General features: G+C 41.7%; 1 protein-coding gene across 2 annotated transcripts; it reads left to right on the forward strand.

Moving 5' to 3' along the window:
• Positions 1-4,134: 4,134 nt before the first annotated feature.
• On the forward strand, positions 4,135-12,905 carry LOC144464119 (uncharacterized). Of its 2 annotated transcripts, none has more exons than XM_078169758.1 (6): positions 4,135-4,276; positions 7,174-7,521; positions 7,944-8,033; positions 10,587-10,682; positions 11,760-11,800; positions 11,911-12,905. In XM_078169758.1, exons 1-6 carry the CDS (start codon positions 4,237-4,239, stop codon positions 12,016-12,018), a joined length of 723 nt encoding a protein of 240 aa, XP_078025884.1. In that variant the 5' UTR covers positions 4,135-4,236; the 3' UTR covers positions 12,019-12,905. The 2 variants fall into 2 exon arrangements, with proteins under 2 accessions (XP_078025884.1, XP_078025885.1); XM_078169759.1 differs by having other exon boundaries at positions 10,599-10,682.
• The last annotated feature ends 8,478 nt before the right edge of the window (positions 12,906-21,383 follow it).

A 21,383-nucleotide genomic window follows, 5' to 3' on the forward strand; every position in this document is an offset into this window, starting at 1 on the left:
TGCCTCCTTCGCCTCATCCTTCTGCCTCCTCCTCCTTCTCCGCCTCCTTCTTCTCCTCCTCCTTCCTCTTCTTCCCCTCCTCCCTCTTCTTCTCCTCCCTCTTCCTCTGCCTCCTCCTCCTTCTCCACCTCCTTCTTCTTCTCCTTCTCCTCCTTCTTCTCCTCCCTCTTCTTCTCCTCCTCCTCCCTCTTCTTCTGCCTCCTTCGCCTCATCCTTCTCCTCCTCCTCCCTCTTCTTCTGCCTCCTCCTCCTTCTCCACCTCCTTCTTCTTCTCCTCCTTCCTCTTCTTCCCCTCCTCCTCCCTCTTCTTCTGCCTCCTTAGCCTCATCCTTCTCCTCCTCCTCCTCCCTCTTCTTCTGCCTCCTCCTCCTTCTCCACCTCCTTTTTCTTCTCCTCTGCCTCCTTCTTCTTCTCCTCCTCCTTCCTCTTCTTCCTCTTCTCCTCCTTCCTCTTCTTCCCCTCCTCCTCCCTCTTCCTCCTTCACCTCATCCTTCTTCTCCCCCTCCTCCCTCTTCTTCTCCTCCCTCTTCTTCTCCCTCCTTTGCCTCATCCTTCTGCCTCCTCCTCCTTCTCCACCTTTTTCTTCTCCTCCGCCTCCTTCTTCTCCTCCTCCTTCCTCTTCTTCCTCTTCTCCTCCTTCCTCTTCTTCCCCTCCTCCCCCTCCTTCTCCTCCCTCTTCTTCTGCCTCCTCCTCCTTCTCCACCTCCTTCTTCTTCTCCTCCTCCCTCTTCTTCTGCCTCCTTCGCCTCATCCTTCTCCTCCTCCTCCCTCTTCTTCTGCCTCCTTCGCCTCATCCTTCTCCTCCTCCTCCCTCTTCTTCTCCTCCCTCTTCTTCTGCCTCCTCCTCCTTCTCCACCTCCTTCTTCTTCTCCTCCTTCCTCTTCTTCCCCTCCTCCTCCCTCTTCTTCTGCCTCCTTAGCCTCATCCTTCTCCTCCTCCTCCTCCCTCTTCTTCTGCCTCCTCCTCCTTCTCCACCTCCTTTTTCTTCTCCTCTGCCTCCTTCTTCTTCTCCTCCTCCTTCCTCTTCTCCTCCTTCCTCTTCTTCCCCTCCTCCTCCCTCTTCCTCCTTCACCTCATCCTTCTTCTCCCCCTCCTCCCTCTTCTTCTCCTCCCTCTTCTTCTCCCTCCTTTGCCTCATCCTTCTGCCTCCTCCTCCTTCTCCACCTTTTTCTTCTCCTCCGCCTCCTTCTTCTCCTCCTCCTTCCTCTTCTTCCTCTTCTCCTCCTTCCTCTTCTTCCCCTCCTCCCCCTCCTCCCTCTTCTTCTCCTCCCTCTTCTTCTGCCTCCTCCTCCTTCTCCACCTCCTTCTTCTTCTCCTCCTCCCTCTTCTTCTGCCTCCTTCGCCTCATCCTTCTCCTCCTCCTCCCTCTTCTTCTCCTCCTTCTTCTTCTGCCTCCTCCTCCTTCTCCACCTCCTTCTTCTTCTCCTCCTCCTTCTTCTCCTCCCTCTTCTTCTCCTCCTCCCTCTTCTTCTGCCTCCTTCGCCTCATCCTTCTTCTCCTCCTCCTCCCTCTTCTTCTCCTTCTCATCACTGCCCTCTGTTGGACATTCATTTTCAGACAGAAGTCAGATTTTTAATGCAGAAGGACAGTCAGTCACAAACGGTCTCTAAATAAAGCTTTCTGTTGTAACGCCACAATAAGGAAGCGACTAACTGTGAAAGAGGCACCTGATGTCTGTTTATAGATCACTGATCGAGTTCACAGTAACAGCCTGTAAAATGCTGGTGAAAGAGACTCTGGTGTTTATATTAGTGACATGTGTTTTCAAAGAGCAGAGAGCTTTGTAGCCACAGTGGGTGTGTTAGCTGCTGTTAGCTGCTGTCAGTGTGTCATACAGAGCTGGATTTAGATACAGCAAATAACAAGGCACCACCTTTGTCTCTTATGGGCCTGTTTTCTTAGCTTCTCAGCTAGGTCCAGTGTGTAGGGTGTAGAGGGACATATGGGCAGAAGTGCAATATAATGTAAAAAAGTGTGTTTTCTTTATTGTAAAATCACCTGAAAATGGTTGTTTTCGTTACCTTAGAATGAGCTGTTTATACCTACATAGGGAGCGGGTCCTCATCTACAGAGATCGCCATGTTGCTCCGCCATGTTTCTACAGTAGCCCAGATCAGACAAACCAAACACTGGCTCTAGATAGGGCCATTTCCGTTTTCACATTGTCCACCATAGTTAGCAGCCCCTCTATGACGAGCAACGTCAGAAAAACACTGATTGTTCTTAATGTGAAATTGCTTGCAGTATTTTCACTGTTTGTTTTGGAGAGGAAGAGACATCTGTGGATAGTTTGGCTCCCGTGCCCTGATCGTCTGGATCTCAATTAACTTCTGGATCTTAAAGGTGATAGATATAGGATTCATACTTCCCGGTCAGTAGGTGTCACACTCACACTCGCCTGCTCTCGCTCCACTTTTCAATCCTACAGGTTGCCAGGTTCGTAAACGACAAGTGAAGATTCTTTTGTGCTATAGTAATTAAAAAATAAGAAGAAGAAATCATGAATCCTCTCTTGTGTGCCCTGTAACACTGTAACAATCTCCGTAAAGCAGTTTTAGCTCTACTCGTCACTAATGCTAACGTAATTAATCAATTAGGATCCCTTGTCGTGGTGGACACACACAATCCCTGATTCAACAACGTCCTGTATACACACAAAAATACAAAAGTGTTCTTGATATTAAAACGGCAAATATAATATGTTATAATTTCCCACCAATAATAATAACTAGTCCATACCCATTGGTAGCTTTGTCACCTTCTACCTATGCCAATCCTCAATGCCTATGTGCAGTTTCACATAGATTGACCACGTTAAATTTCTCCAGTCACCTTGAGGCGTCCTGTTCCACATATCTACCAAGTTTAGTAAAAATCCATATGGCTGTTAGGCCTAGATAAGAAATGAGCTCTCTAGCGCCCCCATTTTGTTTGATGGGGTCAATAATGGAGGGGTCCCCTCAGATTATGTGTGGTCATATGCCTACAAAGTTGCGTGGTGATGGGTGAAACCCTTGAGATGTTATACACCTTTATGTGATGAGCCACGCCCTCCGCAATATTCATTGCCTTATAGAAGCTCAGTTTTAGTAAGCTTTCCAACTTTTGCCAAGAGGGAACTTTAGATATTGGTCCCTAGATTAGGGCTTTATCACCTGTCCCATTTGTTTTGGAGAAGAAGAGACCTCTGCGGATAATTCAGCTCCTGATAACACCTCCTGAACTTCTGGATCTTAAGTTATCAGAGGAAAAGGTGAGCACACATCAGCAGGTGCTGGGCGACCAGTCTGTCTGCAACGTGCCAAACAGCATCAGAGAAACACTGATTTGTAACGTGAAACTGCTTTACTAGGTGTTTCTACCAGTTTAGATCACCAGATCTGTTTGTTTTGGAGAGGAAGAGACCTCTGCGGATAATTCGGTACCCGCTAAAATCCCCTGAACATCTGAATCAGAAATAAAGTGAGCCCACATTAAGTTATCAAAGGAATAACGTGAGCATGCACAGCAGCTGTTTGCTATGTGCCAAACAGCATAGGAGAAACACTGATTTGTGCATGAAACTGCTTTATACAGTGTTTCTACTGGGTTTTATCACCTGTGCCATCTGTTTTGGAGAAGAAGAGACCTCTGCGGATAATTTGGCTCCTGATAAAACCTCCTAAACATTGAAATCTGGGGGAATTCCAAGTTTCAGCTGGCTGCAAGCTGCAGTCCTCACTTCAAGATGCCACTAAACCCCCTAAATACTTCACACTGTTCCTTTAAATAAGACTGTCGACTCTCACTAAACTTTAAACCCATTAATTCACTTCCTTTCATTTTAAACTGACAGAATATTTAGGATTTTAAAGTCAAAATTAAAGTAAATAATAATGATAATAATTATTTTATTTTATTCTTACAGCACTTCATAAAACAAGGTGCTTTAAACAGGTGAACCAAGATTAAAACATTTCAGCAATGAGGGAAACAGAGTCAGACAATTAAACAGTAAAACAAGGTAGATAAAAACAAAAACATTCAATTAAAGCTTAAAAAAACAACAACTACCCTTCATCATCATCACACTGTGGGTGTAGATGAAGCTATAAACGGACTAAACGACAGAGAGGAAGAGGGAAACGACACTGAGCAGCTTCCTGACCGATCACACAAACAAAGACTGGAAGAAGTGAAGTGATAAAAAACAGTTCTGCGGTTTCATTATTTTTCTTCATCAGGATTAAATTCAGGATGAACATCAACCATGTTCTGCTCTTCTGCTCCTTGTCAGGTGAGAACTGTCGACCTGGATGTGTCTTGTGCACAGTTGTTCTTACTGTGGTGTTGATCTCTGATACATCATGTGGCTGCTGCAGAGTCTCAATGAGTTCATGTAATCTGTCAGAAATAATTTATCGTCCATCACGACTTTGTTGTTGTTCTGTGATGTGTTACAGTTGGAGCTTTTATTAAAGGAGAGCTCCACTTTTTTTAAGTTGGTCTTAAAACAACAGTGAGGTGCCCAGAAACAGTTTTCACTTGCTGTAATTAAAAAAGATACTGTAAGTGATAAGGGACAAACTTCCAAAGTGTAGCTGAAGTTAATATGAGGCTTCAGCAGCCTGAGATAAACAAACCAGTGAGTGTCCTCCGAAATTACTGTTTTTAGTATGAAATTATTATTTTTCATACTGTCGCTCCTCTGCAGCTCAGCACGGAATAATGATCATAATTATAGCTGCTGCGCAGCAATGGTCGGGGCCGGGCAATTTTAGGCAAATTAAGGCAATTCTGAGCAACAATAAGCAGAATAGGAAGACATCAAGAAAGCTGCCATTACAATGTACATTTTGCATCAGTTGAGGCTTGAACTCACAACCTCTGACACCAAGGAGCAGCTTCTATCTGACTGAGCTAATTAGTAAATGACAACTCATCTGTGGCTTCATTAACTAACTAATCCAGAAACCAGGATGACAGCAGCTGTCAGGGCAGATTTCAAACTGCTGTCATAAATTCAGTTATCAAGACAAAAATCTGAAAATACACATATTGCAGTTGTTCACATTAGAGCAAAATTCGAAATGCTGTCAAAAATTCAGTTTTTGAGATAAAATTCTGATATTTGCCACACATCATCTACCATGACTCTAAAAGTTTGTTAATTTTTTTTCATGAACACTGAAAACTTATTTAGCAAGAATTTGCAAGTATATGTTTACAGTACTGTTTACAGTCAAACATCTTGATGCACTGTAGGCTCAATTTTTGATAAATCAGAAATCTATGAGGACAGTATTTGGAGGACAGTCTGACGATGCTCTGTAGCAAGTTTGGTGTCAATTGAGCAAAAATTGTGGGAGGGTTTTACAGTTTTTGAAAAAAAAACAAAACAGAGTGATGGACTTCATAATTTGCAATACAATGTGCAAAAGTTTCTTCAGTATTGGGGCTATACTTTGGATAAAGTTGTGAAGCTGTAGCTCATAAGGTCGATTTGTTGTGAATTTTCAAATTTTTGAACTTTAGACGCTTGCTGTAGCGCCACCATCAGGACTACTGACTTGTGTTTGCAGCTGAGCAAATCTGGCATAGGACTGGACCTTTGTGCAAAGTTTGGTGATTTTTCGTGCATGGGAAGTAGGATTTCCTTGGAAGAAGAAGAAGAAGAAGAAGAAGAAGAAAGAATGAGCAGGAAAACAAGAGGGTCCTGGCAGGACTGCCTGCCCGGACCCTAATAATAACTTTATCTGTACAGCACAGTTTATGCAGCAGTGCAACTTGAAGTGCTTTACATAATAAAAAGAGACAATACAAATAAAAGACAGGATAAGATAGAGTAAATAAGATTTCGAAAAAATACGGATTAGGTTTGATGCCAATTAATCAAACAAAAGCTACAAAAATGCAAGTCTAAAAAGAAGGTCCACTGAATCAGAGAGTCTGACGCCCTCTGGAAGGCTGTACGTGGAAACACTTGGTTTGTTTCCACCCACCTGTTTTTATCCACATTTTTAGTTTGCGCACAATAAAACCTGAATGGAAACACAAAAAATACAAAAAATAAAAATGTCGCAAAAAGTGTTCACGCTGGGCTGAGGTGGAGGAGAAAATGTGATGTTGATGTGATGTTCAGTGTTGGCAGATGAAATCATCAGATATGTATAGAGCGAACACGGCCGTTTCACAACATTAACCACGTGTTAGTGCTCTGCGTCACATAGAGAGGCTGAAGGTCATAAAGGTCCAGGTGGGAAAAAACAACAACTCAGGATTATGTTTATTATTTGCTTAAATAACATATTATATAATAAATATAACGCTCCGTTTCTTCCACCAACAGGGCTCTCATTTTAGTGTAGAGCGTCAGACTGAATTTACCAACGCACCATGTCAGGTCACTCACTCTCCGGGACCGCCAGTGTTACTTGAATAAGTAAACACTGACCAACGGGACCAGACTGGCCGACCCGTATGCTCTCACTCAGGGGATGGATGATGTCACAGGAAGCCAATCTTACAAAGGAGGACCACACTTGAACGGTTTCCTCCAGTTTGTTTTGAAGCTAACGTTAGCTAATGCGCTAAAAAGTTAGCGTTCCAGAGAAATCCAATATTCCTCTTAATCCCTCCCCAGTTTCTGATGAGGTGGACATGATAACCCTTAATACACATAATGTTATTCATGCATTTTTGATGATGGCCTCCGTCCAGTCCTTTGGTCTTATCACATTTAACCATAGTTGTCTATGTTTTTGTTGACGGGCAGTGGCGGCTGGTTTTGAGCCATGACTCCTTCTATTCTGGCTCCCAATAACACAACAAGACAAACACACTTTAAGACTCCTATGTAGCCTACAGCCCTGTGGGGGAGAGGCTGGTTTTGCCCCCAGCTAACAAACTGTCGTCACTGTGACGTCGGCCCTAAAAGGGTCTACATACAAGTCAAGAGTTTCTGTGGTGAAAATGTACATTTGGGAAGGTGGGCTTTAAAATATGTTGACCTTTCCTTTAGCTAGTTAAAAGAAAAAGCAGCACAAAAGAGATTCTTATCCAACTAGGCCTTTTACTTTAGTTGACTTTAGAAGTAGTGCTACTGCAGGCACTGTATAAGTACAACAGCGACTTTCATTAACCTGCGGTCTACAGAAAGACCTAATCACCAGTAATCACTCTTCTTTTCAACAGCTCTGTGTGATGGAAACACCGGGCTCGTCAATGCAAATACTCAACTCATCCGTACTGAAGGAAGTAGCGCCCTAGTTGCATGCCACTTCAGTCTCTCTGGAAGAAGAAAGTTCCTCTGCAAGGACGAGTGCAAGGAAGACGACGTTCTCATTGAAACAGAAGGCGACAGAGCTCAGAGAGGCAGATACAGCATCTTGTATAAAGAAGGAACTTTCCCAGTATCTTCTACAGTTCTGTATGTGAGCATCACACAGCTAACCAAAGCTGACTCGGGACAATACAGGTGCGGCTTGGAAAGAAAGTTTTTACCTGATTCATACAGGGCGTTTGAGGTCAGAGTTACAGAGGGTGAGTTTCTACTGAGAGTCTTTCTAAGTTGTGGACATTTAGTGAGTTACATGTCTTTTGACTTGCAAATAAACAAATCAGTGCTCACTGTGAAATAAAACTGACTGCAGAGTATCCACAGGCGGCATGTATACAAACTGTGTGGTTTAAAGCACAGAGACTGGTGGCGGTGGATTTTTAGAGGCTGTACAACTCAGCAAGCCTCAGCTTGTTTCATTTCCATTTTTTTTTGGCGACCAGAGGTCTGCAGAAAGTTTTCACAGCTCACCGACAGCTGCTGATGCTTTAAATATCCTGAAATATTTAGTACCGCACATTTTCATTTGTGTTTGCAAATACTTATTTATGACCATAAACCCTACTGTATATACATTCTCAGTATTAATCTGTATGCATGTGATTTTTTTTTCTGTTATTCACAGCTCCAAAGACTCTCACTGAGGCCGTGAAGCAGCCTGAGCAGCAGCAGACAGAAACTACAGCTGCAGCTGCTGCAGTTTACAGCGTTAAAGGTTCAAATCTGCAGAGCTGAAACTCTGTCTGTCCTCCTGCCAATCAATGTTTGTTTGCTGTGCTCTATCCTCAACAAAATTATAATATTAACATGTTAAATGTGATATTTGAATTGTTAAAAGTGTTATAACACATACTGTAAAAACAGATAATGATGCAAACATTCCAACAATATTTCTAAAATCATTTGCCTCTGAAAACCATTTCCTGAAAATTATGTTTATATTTTTCTAACCCCTGTGTTTAGTGAGAAACATTACCTTGACTTAGCTACCTGAGTTGTGTTTATATAAACGTAATGAAACATAACTGTTGCAAAATGTTCGTAAAATGTTAGACAAGGCTAAGAGCGTTCTCAATTGCTCTTCAGCTGGAGCTGTTAGGGTGCTTTCAGACCTAGAGTCGTCTCCTTTGGTCTGAATCAGGGACTAATTTTGTTCCAAAGTTGTATAATTGCCTAGAGTTGGTTCGTGTTCTCACAGCAGCATTTACAAGCGGACCAGATCAAATGCCTTGTGTGAGAAAGCTGCTCTTGATTGGTCAGAATTTCCATGTGGGAAAAATCCAGGAAGTAAAGCAAACGCTGAAGAAGAGTACACTTGCAAGATAAATGTGACACTTTCTAATGTCACAATGGAGGGACAACTACGCAGGTTGATTTTAGTGCTGCTCATCGTGGACTATATTGCTGTCATTGTTCATTTTAGTCAAACCATACAGTTTGAAAACGAGGCGCGGCTCCAACTAGAAAACAATGTTTTGATGCATTGGATGTGCTGAATGTGCATATTAAGGCAGTACAGGAGGAGGTGCACATTAATAATCCTCCAGGACTGTAACACGCTCATGTTTAACCCAAACAATGTGTCATGTGACTGCAGTTGGACCGAGACCACCTCTTCAACAAGGTCTCGGTCCGGTTGTTTCAGTGCGCACCTGAGTGCGATTGCTGTGTTCACAGCTGCCCAGACGAACCACACTGAGGGTGTGGCAGGGCTTGAACAGGCAGGGACTGAACCGAAGCAAACAGGGCAGGTGTAAAAGCACCCTTAAGGGGAATTTATACTTGTGCAGACCCTACGCTGTAACCTATGCATGTGTCCAGAGCCTTTGCCGTTGGTGTGCTTCATTGCTGGTAACAACGTAATATAAGCTCGTCCCTACAGGGTGGGTGGGACGGGCCATACATGTGTCCAACAAACCCCAAACTTTCACCCAGGAGCCCAGTGTTTGCTTCCCGACTGGATGTAGAGCCAAACCATGTTTTTCCTGAACTTAAGTATGTGCTTTTGTTGCACAAGAAAATTAAAATGAATACGAGGTGTTTTACTGATGTTGTAAGTTTATTTTTGAAACAGGCTGTACAGTATGCCTCTAAAAAGCAGAAACTGTACAGGTCCTGTGAAAATGTTGTAAGTGTATTTGGATAATACAAAATGCATTTAAGAGGTGTAACATATCGTCCCTGAACGTCAACAACAAACGCAGAGGGATATCTAGCATGCAATAGACCCTTTAGGGCCGACGTCACAGTGATGTCCGTTTGTTAGCTGGTGGCAAAACCTGCCTCTCCACCACAGGGCTGTAGGCTACATAGGAGTCTTAAAATGTGGTCTTGTTGTGTTATTGGGAGCCAGAATAGAAGTCAGTTGTCCATCCCCTGAGTGAGAGCATACGGGTCGGCCAGTCTGGTCCCGTTGGTCAGTGTTTACTTATTCAAGTAACACTGGCGGTCCCGGAGAATGAGTGACCTGACATGGTGCGTTGGTAAATTCAGTCTGACGCTCTACACTAAAATGAGAGCCCTGTTGGTGGAAGAAACGGAGCGTTATATTTCTACATGAATGAACCAACAGTTAAGTTAATCACACATTCACTCTGCTCAGCGCTCTGCTGCTCCGTCTCCACCAGAGTGTCCAGAGTGCGCTCTGCCACTCTGAGAGTGCAGTGGTCTGGATAACCGAACAGTACATTCAGACAGCGCTGAATATCATTTACGAACGGTCCAGTTTGTGCCACAGTGCACTCAGAATGAGTATTTCTGATGCACCACTCACATCATCTTCCGCCATTGTCGAGAACAAGCCAACAGAACTTGCTAGCTAGAGCAAGCTAATGTCTGTGGAGAATTGTTTTGCCTCCAGCGAAGCCCCGTGCACCAAAAAATGTCATACCGTTTACTAACAATAAAAGGATCTATATGTAGACGTAGATGGCACTGACAAAACAGTGATATTTGACCAGTTGCCATGAGAATGAGTTGCTTTTTGACTTCGACTTTTCATTAAACTTTCTTCAGAGAAAAAGTACAGACCACATTAAATTTGGACCTGATGATGGCCAAGTTGTACCAAATTTCTGGGTAATCCATTCAGTGGTTGTTGAGATATTTCAGTCTGGACCAAAGAAGTGAACTCTTAAACCTCATTTAGTAAAACAAATTAGAAGTATATAAATGAGACTTTTATTATCATGTTCACCATGATACAAAACTATGTCAACTTCCTGTTTGACCTTACATAACCCCCCTTTTTTCCCATTCTCTTTCTAAGTCTCCCCCCCAGGTTATGTCCTGCCTCTGGTTGTATGTGTCGCTGTGGTTGTGCTGTTTGCTGTTGTTGTGTTGCTTCTCTACAAACTGAAGACAAGTGAGTTACCCTCCACCTCCATCTATACTGTCAGTAAATATTAGGGCTGCCCCCGACTAAGAATTCTCCTAGTCGACCAATAGTTATCATTTAGGGCCATTAGTCGACTAGTCGCCTGCATGTTTATGATATTAGTTTTATTATAAGATAATATATTTTGGGCGGGGCAACACAATGGTTTGAGTTGAAGGTGTGAGAAAGAATAGTATCAGTAACATTGTTAACACTGTGTTACATTACAGAGAAATACAAACCGTACTAATGAACCTTCATTAATATAGGCCTATATTTTATCTACAAGTGCACGTCACACACTGAGCGAGCCGCCTGTTAATGACGCTGTGGGCTAATGGGCATGTAGCTACTTCCATGTTTCAGATGATACGTCATGTTTGTAGTCGACCAATGAAGATGAGTTTACATATCACCTTGGGTTCGTCCTTCACCTTCTCAAAATGATCCCACACTTTGGATTTCCTGCCCGACATGTTATTAACTAGCCTGTGGAAGAACCGCAGGTACCAGCCCTGGAAATTAGGGGTCGTACACATGCCATGTCCTTAAATGTCTGTAAACACAAGGTTGGGTGCTGGGCGCTACTATTGTGCCTTTTTTGTGCCAGCTTTCAAGAGCACAGTGGCAGGTTGCGTCTGCGGTTGCTAAGCAACATTAACAAGCAATATATAGCCTATTTAGCTGAAATCCTGAGTGCAGAGCTGATCTTCTTCCAGGAGGTGTTTATACATGTGACTGAATGAATGAATGAATATTTAAAGCTGTGATTGGTTTGTAACCTGACTCCTGTCTGACTGCTGAGCGTGGACACTTCCTGTGTCTGTCCTTTCAAATTAAATTCCCAAACGGTCCAGTCATTTAGGTTTTGATTTATTTTGACAAGGCACAGCTCCTGATAGAGTTTCACTTTTTTTTTTTTCTGCGACTAAGCAACCAATGAAATCTTGCCGACTAATGACCTTTCTGATCAACTACTGATTGGTCGACTATAAGGAGGAAGCCCTAGTAAATATTCATTCACACAAAGGAAATAAATCAGTTTTTTTACATTGTGCTCCACAGGTTTGAACACCAGGGGGCAGTCAGGTGACAGAAACATGGAGGTGACTTTCTGTATGGTTCTTCATGTATGACTGATGGTACTCATGTATTTGTACAACATGCACTGTCATTCCCTGTAACGTCAGCAAAGGCCCTTTTTTTTTCTTTTCAGTTTACCACCTATAAGAAGTCCTCTCCAGTTTCCAAATGTGAAGACTCCACCTCTCCAGCTGTACATGAAGCCAGCAATGATCAGCACAAAATCTACTGTAACATCTAACTGTTTAGTTAGGTTCATTCTATTTTATTCTATTCTCTTTGCAGATTTGTTTCTAATACAATGACGACATTGTACCCCTGCTGAAAACAAGTGTTCTTGCTTTTTATTAAGCCATGTTAGGACTTTGAATTAGAAAGGTGAAGGCTGGGGTGAAGGAGGCAAAGCTTTGCCAGCAGCAGCAGTGGTGTGTGGCAGCATTAGCGTAGCAGGAATCAGTGAGTAGGAGGCCATATTATAATGGTCCGCCTTGTTGTGAGAATGGGCTGTGATTGGTTTGTGGCTGATTAGAAGCAATAATCCAATCAGCTGGTTACAGCTGGGGCGTACGACTGTGCCCTGCATGAGTTAAAGCTTCATATGTGTCCCTCTGAAATGCAATGGAGTTGTATATGAAATAAAATCCCCAAATCAAGTAAGAGTACCTTAAAATTGTACTTAAGTACAGTATTTGAATAAATGCACTCAGTGATTTTCCACCACTGAATGTACTGAGCACAATAAATATTCTTTATCTAACTGATATATTTATATCATATCATATATTTGGCAACACTTCAGTGTATATTTTACAAGATACATACAATAAGCTTTATTCTTACTCAAATAACTGCAAACATGACCTGTATACTGTAATCATTTATGAATGTTAATTGTGCTTCAAAATATGTACTTTGTGTGTTAAAGATGTTCTTTTAAGTGCACTTTACACATAGTTTTACCAGCCTGTCAGCAATATTTCATAAAACTCATTTCATTTTCTCATTTAATGACACTTTATTCTTGAGTATGAATATATTCTTAAGATGTTCCCACTTCTACTGTATCTTAAATATGTTTTATGATTTATTTCACTTGTACTTTGAAGAAATAAACTGAACCTTGAATCTTAATGGTTGTTTCTTTTAAAGAAATGCACTCCATCTAGAGTAACCCATTGATTTGTACGTATGATCAGTATATTAAATTATATCACATGGTCAAATATTTAACTTTGTTTATGAACAAATACCTGCAAAACTACATTCCCATCAGCCTCAGCTGGGCTTTGTGTTTAGTGCAAATCACCAAACGCATGCTACCACACTAAACCAACACAGTGAGTATGGCAGGGTACTGCAGCCACAGACTTACTGTAAAGCCCTCAATTTCCCAGAAGTTTTTACTTTCACTTACTGTTTACTGTAACAGAGTGCAAATCTTTATCAGAATAAACTCATCAGAACAGCAGAAAGGGTCGTATTGATAACATTTTTATGTAGACAAATAATTCTAAATAAATTAATAATAAATCCACAGAACTTTTAGAAAGGTGCAGAATAAAAATATCACTTGAAATCACTTTAAAAATTTTGAGACTGTAACAAATAAAGAAAGCACATGTGAGAATTAAACTATAAGAAGGGAATTCTATTAAACAAAAGTTAAAGCCACAGTGTGTAGGAATTTCTCCCATCTAACGTTGAAATCATGATTGCATTGGCCTGGCCTGCCTGTTGTGAAAAAAATGACAGGCAGGCCAATCACAGTGTCCCTTTTAAAAACTTTCCCCTTCAGCAGCTCTTTCCACCTGGGAAAGGCTACCCCGATGTTAACCCTCGTTTTTTGAATTCGCCTGTCACGTTGCCTTTTCAGGAGGCCTGCTCCAGCCCCAGTCACCATTCGAGGTACAGATGTGGAGGTTGTCTCCAGCTACTGGTACCTGGGAGTGCAGCTGGATGATAAGCTGGACTGGTCTTGCCACTTGGAGGCAGTGTACACGAATGGTGAGAGCCGACTGTATTTTTTGAGAAGGCTGAGGTCTTTTAATATCTGCAGACCTCTTCTGCACACATTCTATCAGACTGTGGTGGCCAGTGCACTTTTCTTTGGTGTGGTGTGCTGGGGAGAAGGAGGATTACGTCTCCTGTGATGCTGCATGCATGATCCTGCATTATGCTCAAAGAGTGGGACTTTGTTATGCTGCAGGAGTGCCGGGGTAGTAGCGAATGATGACACCAATGATGACTTATTTATGAATGCAGACATCAATTTTTGCCAATAAACCACTGAAAACACTACACACGGTCCCTTTAAAGTTTGACAAATTTAATAATTTTGAAGCTAACAAAAGGTACTGACTGCAAAAACACATTGCCAGTTAAACTAAGGACCTGTACAGCCAAAAAAAGTATTTCCAAAGTAACACGATGTTGTGGCAGGAAGACGAATCTACCACAGAAGACCAGGACAGGACAAGCTTTAAGGGAACAGTGACAAGCTGAACCTCCAGCCAGGAATGTAATAATACTACTAGATGTACTAATTCTTTGGCTTTCTCACGAGTAAACCCTGAAATGTCTGATCCTGTGTTACGACTCTCTTTATTCTACAACAGTAATAAGCAAATTTAGTAGGTTATAGAGAATTTGTTATTGAATGCTCAGTTACGCGTTGCTACGTAATGGGTACAAAAAGAATAGCAAATATCCTTACTTTAAGTTGTCCAAAATCAACAGAAAATATCCATGAATAGAAAATGAAAAACTAAATTGTTCCCACTCACATGACCAAATTGGGCTTCGATGCAGACGGCTGACTGGAGATCAGGCTGAGTGTCAACAGATAGGCCAAAGCAGCGGAGTCTCCCAGGCCTGAGGGAACTTGGCTGGCAAGAAAGGAGAATAAAAAACAGACCTGGAGAAAGAAAGAGAAAGAATATTAAGATTTAGATACCTAGGAAATCTCATTTTCCAATTAATGTTCAAATCTTAAGTTCACTGCGATAATTAACTAAAAGTACAAATATAGCAATGTCAAAATAGCTACTCAATTACAAGCAAAATTTCTGCATACAAAATCCTACCTAAAGCTCCAGTGTGTAGGATTTAGGGGCATCTATTGGCAGAAATGGTATACAATATTCATATTATATTATATTATTCATGATTCATTTATTGTCAGACTCTCTTTTAGACTTTCTTTTTGATAAATTCATCTTCCTTTTTTGGGTTGCTTTGCAGTGCAGGCAGTTGTTGCCAGTGCTGGAATAGCAACTTCCTCTGCAGGATTCTCTGTCAGTGAACTCGACTTCCATGGGAGGGAACATCCAGGCGCGGCTGCATTTGTACAACAGCCAAAAGGAACCAGGCGCAGATGGTCAGTTCAGGGAGTTTCCCTGAAGCTGTGTAAACTACACGTACAGTACTGCTGTGTGCTGCTCCTCCTTTTCATGCTGTATCTGACTTATCAATGTCATTTCTGTTTGTCACTGATGCTGCTCTGCTCTGTTCTTGGGGGGTCTTTGCTGCTGGTCTCCCTGCCTTAGGCTTTCTACGTAGGCGCATGGAAGGGCAGAAAGGTGTGCTAACTCTGCCTCCAGCTTTTGCACATGGAAGGGCAGACAGGTGTGCTCTCTGCCTTATGGCTTCCCACGCAGGCCCGTGGAATGTCAGAGAGGTGTCCTCTCTCTGCCTTATGCTTTCCATGTAGGCGCATGGAAGAGGCTTTCTGCGTAGGTTTGAAATAGGCTGCTGAGATGACCCATCTACATTTCTTGGTTCTAAAATCTGGCCCAACAGAGTGCTCCAGGGATAACATTTTTTTGAAGGCCCATGCAGAAATTAGCGTCGCCCTGGTTGCCTCGTCAAAAAACAAGTGAGATTTTTCGACTGGATTTTGGATTGTTGCAGAAAATAAGCTCTGTGTAATCATCACAGATTAACACCTCTTTTCTTATTTTTGAAGCATAAATGTAATTATTTTTGCCACTGTATCTGTGTATATTTGATAGGTTACTATATTTTTTTGCACTATATGATATATCTTTCTACTCTTATAAGGACACACCGCCAAGCACCCAGTGCAGGAACGCTAAAACGCTAACTCTTTCTGGGTTGTAGGACTCATTCCTGGGAAAATTTGTTTATTTATAGACGCAGCAACACCTTTTGTTGTTTGTTTGTTTGTAATCTTGATTGTTTTTTAAATCTTCTTCACATCTATCAAATTTTAAATGAGAATCTAAAATTACTCCTAAAATCTTGAAATCATTGACCTCCTCTATTCTTTCTTTCTGTATCTTAATATTACATTTTTAAAGTGAGTCCATTTTTCTAACAGAGAAACACATTGAAACAGTTATTTTTAAAATTCAGTACAATTTAATGTTGCAGCCACTGATACATGTCACCTAAGCATGCATGTAACCCTTTGAATAGGGGTGCACGATAACTATCGGGCTGATAACAGGAAATTATTACATTATTCCGATAAGTCCAATATCATGACGAATAGCCCCGATAACATACATAATTTTGTCAGCACGGCAGTGCCCCGCTCCCACTATGAGACCTGAATGGCCTGCAGTGAATGCTGCGTTCAAGTGACGTCAGCATAATCAGAAAAACTCTTTTTGACAGGGAAAATTCAAGAATACCCCCTCATGTCGGAAAACAACTAGTTAATAATTTCACACAGACCCAGACACTCTCTCTGTCACACACACACACACACACACACACACACACTCTCTCAATAGTGTTGCAGGGTATACTGGTACCAATGGTAGACCGCGGTACTACAACTCCACAGTACATATGATACCATAATGTTTGAGTACCATAGTACTACGGTACCTCAGGTACCACTACTGTGGGATAAGTTCAAAGACCAATCGCAAGAGGGTGAGTGTCCATGTGCCGTCCAACAACGGCGCGTGCTGGCCACCTGGCACTCAATATTGCTGCTGCAGTGACATTTCAGGTAGGCCTATTAGCTGAGCTATTGAGTATCTTTAAGCAGTGAAAGTTATTTCTTTTTACTTGTAGGTAGGGCTGCCACGATTAGTCGACTAATCAATGACTAATCGACTATTAAAATAATCGGTGACTATTTTAGTAGTCGACTAATCGGTCTGAGTCATTTTTCATAGAAAAGTACTATAAAAGTACCCCAAAATACTCTTACTGCAGCTTCTTATGTTCAGATATTGGCAGCTTTACACATTCTCCCGTGACGGTGAACTAAAACCCTTTGGCGTGAGTATGAAACAAGACATTAGATGACGTAATTTTGGGGTTTGGGAGAGACAGACCGACATTTTTCAACATTTTAACACATTTTTCGATGAAATGATTAGTCGACTAATCGAAGAAATAATCGACAGATTAGTCGACAAGGAAAATAATCATTAGTGGCAGCCCTACTTGTAGGTTATATTTGTTAATATATGCTACAGTGATTTGTTTTCCACTAAAAATAGTTTTGACCGAGCAAAATAAATCATTCAGCACACTGTGCAAGTACAGATTTCAACCAGCAGCAGAAACGAAAGGCGAATCCTGCTGGTTGTGGGTTGAACGGGGGTCACAGACACAGACAGGAATACGTATTCCTGTCAAATACAACAGCCATACTGCTCTGCGGCACAAGATAATGGCTTACCGGCAACAGAGAAATCCGGCTCCAAGTCCAACAATTTCCTCTTCTTGGCGTCATGACTGCCCAGTAGTACCTGAACAGCTGAGCTGTGGCGGCACACAAGTATGTGACGTGTCAGAGGAGAAACGAGCTGTTCACATTTCTCTTTGTGGCAGGTAACGGTCCACAAACCTCACCGTACTTTAGGGACTGTTCTTTAAAAAATCTGTTCTTTTAAAATCCTTTAAACTTATTTTTTTGTTACTATGGAATGCACTTTTTCAGTTTGTTTACATAGACAAGTCTAACTTGTTCAGCGCAATCATTTTCTATATATATTTATTTTTTTGAACTTCTGGAATGAATGTTTTCAGTTTGTAATCCCAATGCATGTATTTGCATCAGATCAAGGGGCTTTTATTTTTATATCAGTAAGTAATGCACCTTATTTAAATAGATGTTCATTTGAGATATCAAACAGTTTTTTTGTTTGATATCTTTTCAAAATTTTTCATTGGAAAAAATAAATATCTCTCTCGGTTATCGGTATCGGTTTAAAAGAAAAGTTATGTGCATGCCTACCTTTGAAACCTGAGCAATGAGCAACAAAAAAAGAAATGACCCAAAAAGTTAGCAAGAAATTAGTAAAAAGAGAAAATTAAAAACAAGAAAATTATTAAAGTTTTTTTTCATTATTTAGTTTTTTTTTAAAATATTTTTTAAAATATATAATAATATCTTTTAAAACTATTTATGCGATGTGTGGGACATTTCTCACCAACTTGCCCGTTGCCTTTTTGGAAAGAAATTGCATACTTGTAAATACATGTGAAAGGCATCTGAATGCAGCAGCACAAAGGTGATGTCGCTCCAGGTATAAGGGTTAAGATCCCTGCAGCTTTACTGGGTGACTTAGCCTGTGCATATATCATACACAGGACCTGACGACATGGCTGGTGAAATGGTAACAGCACAGCAGCCCATGTATCCCTGAATGACGCCTGTTGTCATCACAGCTGAAACTGAAAGTATCGAGCAGACCCACTGCTCAGACACACAGTGGATGGATAGGGAGAAAACCGGCACCGGCGACGGGTGGGGCAGAGAGAAGAAAACGGTGTTGCTGGCTGATGGTGCAAAGAGGACAGATTCAAATTGAGATTCAAATACAAATTCAGATTCATTCATTCAGATTTATGTAAGTAAGTAACTGGTGTAGTAAGTGATGAAGGTGATAACGCCCACGGAGAGAAAGAGACCGCAGAGGGACAATCAGCGAGGAAGGATCCAGTATCGGAGGAGAGGTTGTTATAAGGTGCGTATGTGTTGTAGATGATTCGCCGTGTGTCCTGTAGGCCTATTTAGTTCCGCCAGCTTGGCTGGTTACACGCTGGTGTAGAGAGTTGGTGCTGTTTGTCTCAGCCAGCAGCTCAGTTTAAAAGTATTCTAAGATAAGTGTCAAACTAAGTTAGTCTACACACAGACAGCTGTCATTTGAGCTTATTAGGAACAATTCGCAGTGGATGAGAGACTATGGACTGAGCATATTGAATATCACTGTCTACATGTTCATGCTGCTGAACACATGTATTGATAAAGTACTGGCTTCTTACCCGCTAAGGGTTATATTAAAGGGTCAATAAGCGAAATTCATCATTTCTAGATTGATTGATTGATTGATTTCTGGAAGACAATAAGACAGTAATCCAAAGGATGACATGCTAAAGTAAAATACTTATTTCCAGCATGGTCCTTGGTGTTTACACACACAGTACATCACCTAAAACAAAATAAATAAGAAAACAAAACTGCTGTAAAAGCTATCCAGTTCATCAGTAAATATCCACCTTGTTCCATAAAATCTGCTTGACCTGTCTTTTAAAAATCCCTCGTGATGAGAGGCATTTTGTCGCAGTTGGCAGACTATTCCATACCATGATACCAGTGTAAAAGAAAGAGTTTTTAACTGCATTATTAGCTCTAGGAACAATGCAGGAGCGGATGCTGGCCCTAGTGTTATGACTATGCTGCGTGTGGACCATGGATACATTAGAGCATAAATATTTGGAGGCATGACCATTAACAATGTTAAACATATGGTTCAGCTTAAGCTGTTCTCCTCTTAGATGTACAGGTAGTAGACCAGCTCTTGTAAACTCCTCCCTACGGGGGGGGGGGGGGCTTTAACAGGTACCAAATAACATTGTTTTGCAGCACTTGGAATTTGTCAGAGCAAATAAAATCCACATGACATTGAATCAGAGTTAATACCAATAATTTCTTTACAGAAAAATCAAAAAACTTTGTCTTGCGATATAAAAACTTCAACATACAGACACATTTGGCTAAAATTTTGGCTGCAATGTATTCACCTGTAAGTGATTGATCCAGTGTTAGACCCAAACATGTCACACTTGATTTAGACACATTGAAGTAGGGCTGCCACTAACGATTATTTTCCTTGTCGACTTATCTGTCGATTATTTCTTCGATTAGTTGACTAATCATTTCATCGAAAAATGTGTTAAAATGTTGAAAAATGTTGGTCTGTCTCTCCCAAACCCCAAAATTACGTCATCTAATGTCTTGTTTCATACTCACGCCAAAGGGTTTTAGTTCACTGTCACGGGAGAGTGTGTAAAGCTGCCAATATCTGAACGTAAGAAGCTGCAGTAAGAGTATTTTGGGGTACTTTTATAGTACTTTTCTATGGAAAAATGACTCAAACCGATTAGTCGACTACTAAAATAGTCACCGATTATTTTAATAGTCGATTAGTCATTGATTAGTCGACTAATCGTGGTAGCCCTACATTGAAGGAATTAAAAAATTGCTATGTGAAGAACTAGAGGTGTAATTTCATCTGGAGTATAGCATGACCTCACACACCCTCTCTCTGTGTTGATCTCCAGCCCCTTGTTTACAAGCCGGTCCGGCTGCGCGTTCATGTACAGTACAGGCCAAAAGTTTGGACACACCTTCTCATTCAATGCGTTTTCTTTATTTTCATGACTATTTACATTGTAGATTCTCACTGAAGGCATCAAAACTATGAATGAACACATGTGGAGTTATGTACTTAACAAAAAAAGGTGAAATAACTGAAAACATGTTTTATATTCTAGTTTCTTCAAAATAGCCACCCTTTGCTCTGATTACTGCTTTGCACACTCTTGGCATTCTCTCCATGAGCTTCAAGAGGTAGTCACCTGAAATGGTTTTCCAACAGTCTTGAAGGAGTTCCCAGAGGTGTTTAGCACTTGTTGGCCCCTTTGCCTTCACTCTGCGGTCCAGCTCACCCCAAACCATCTCGATTGGGTTCAGGTCCGGTGACTGTGGAGGCCAGGTCATCTGCCGCAGCACTCCATCACTCTCCTTCTTGGTCAAATAGCCCTTACACAGCCTGGAGGTGTGTTTGGGGTCATTGTCCTGTTGAAAAATAAATGATCGTCCAACTAAACGCAAACCGGATGGGATGGCATGTCGCTGCAGGATGCTGTGGTAGCCATGCTGGTTCAGTGTGCCTTCAATTTTGAATAAATCCCCAACAGTGTCACCAGCAAAACACCCCCACACCATCACACCTCCTCCTCCATGCTTCACAGTGGGAACCAGGCATGTGGAATCCATCCGTTCACCTTTTCTGCGTCTCACAAAGACACGGCGGTTGGAACCAAAGATCTCAAATTTGGACTCATCAGACCAAAGCACAGATTTCCACTGGTCTAATGTCCATTCCTTGTGTTTCTTGGCCCAAACAAATCTCTTCTGCTTGTTGCCTCTCCTTAGCAGTGGTTTCCTAGCAGCTATTTGACCATGAAGGCCTGATTGGTGCAGTCTCCTCTTAACAGTTGTTCTAGAGATGGGTCTGCTGCTAGAACTCTATGTGGCATTCATCTGGTCTCTGATCTGAGCTGCTGTTAACTTGCCATTTCTGAGGCTGGTGACTCGGATGAACTTATCCTCAG

The sequence above is a fragment of the Epinephelus lanceolatus genome, chromosome 8 (assembly GCF_041903045.1).
Source record: "Epinephelus lanceolatus isolate andai-2023 chromosome 8, ASM4190304v1, whole genome shotgun sequence".
NCBI classification, from domain to species: Eukaryota; Metazoa; Chordata; class Actinopteri; order Perciformes; family Serranidae; genus Epinephelus; species Epinephelus lanceolatus.

Bases quoted from the DNA above. Each gene is read 5' to 3' on its own strand.
- LOC144464119 (XM_078169758.1), top strand. From the start codon at position 4,237: ATGAACATCAACCATGTTCTGCTCTTCTGCTCCTTGTCAG. The intron at 4,277-7,173 runs GTGAGAACTGTC...TCTTTTCAACAG, and splicing joins GCTCTTCTGCTCCTTGTCAG to CTCTGTGTGATGGAAACACC. The intron at 11,801-11,910 runs GTGACTTTCTGT...TTTTCTTTTCAG, and splicing joins CAGGTGACAGAAACATGGAG to TTTACCACCTATAAGAAGTC.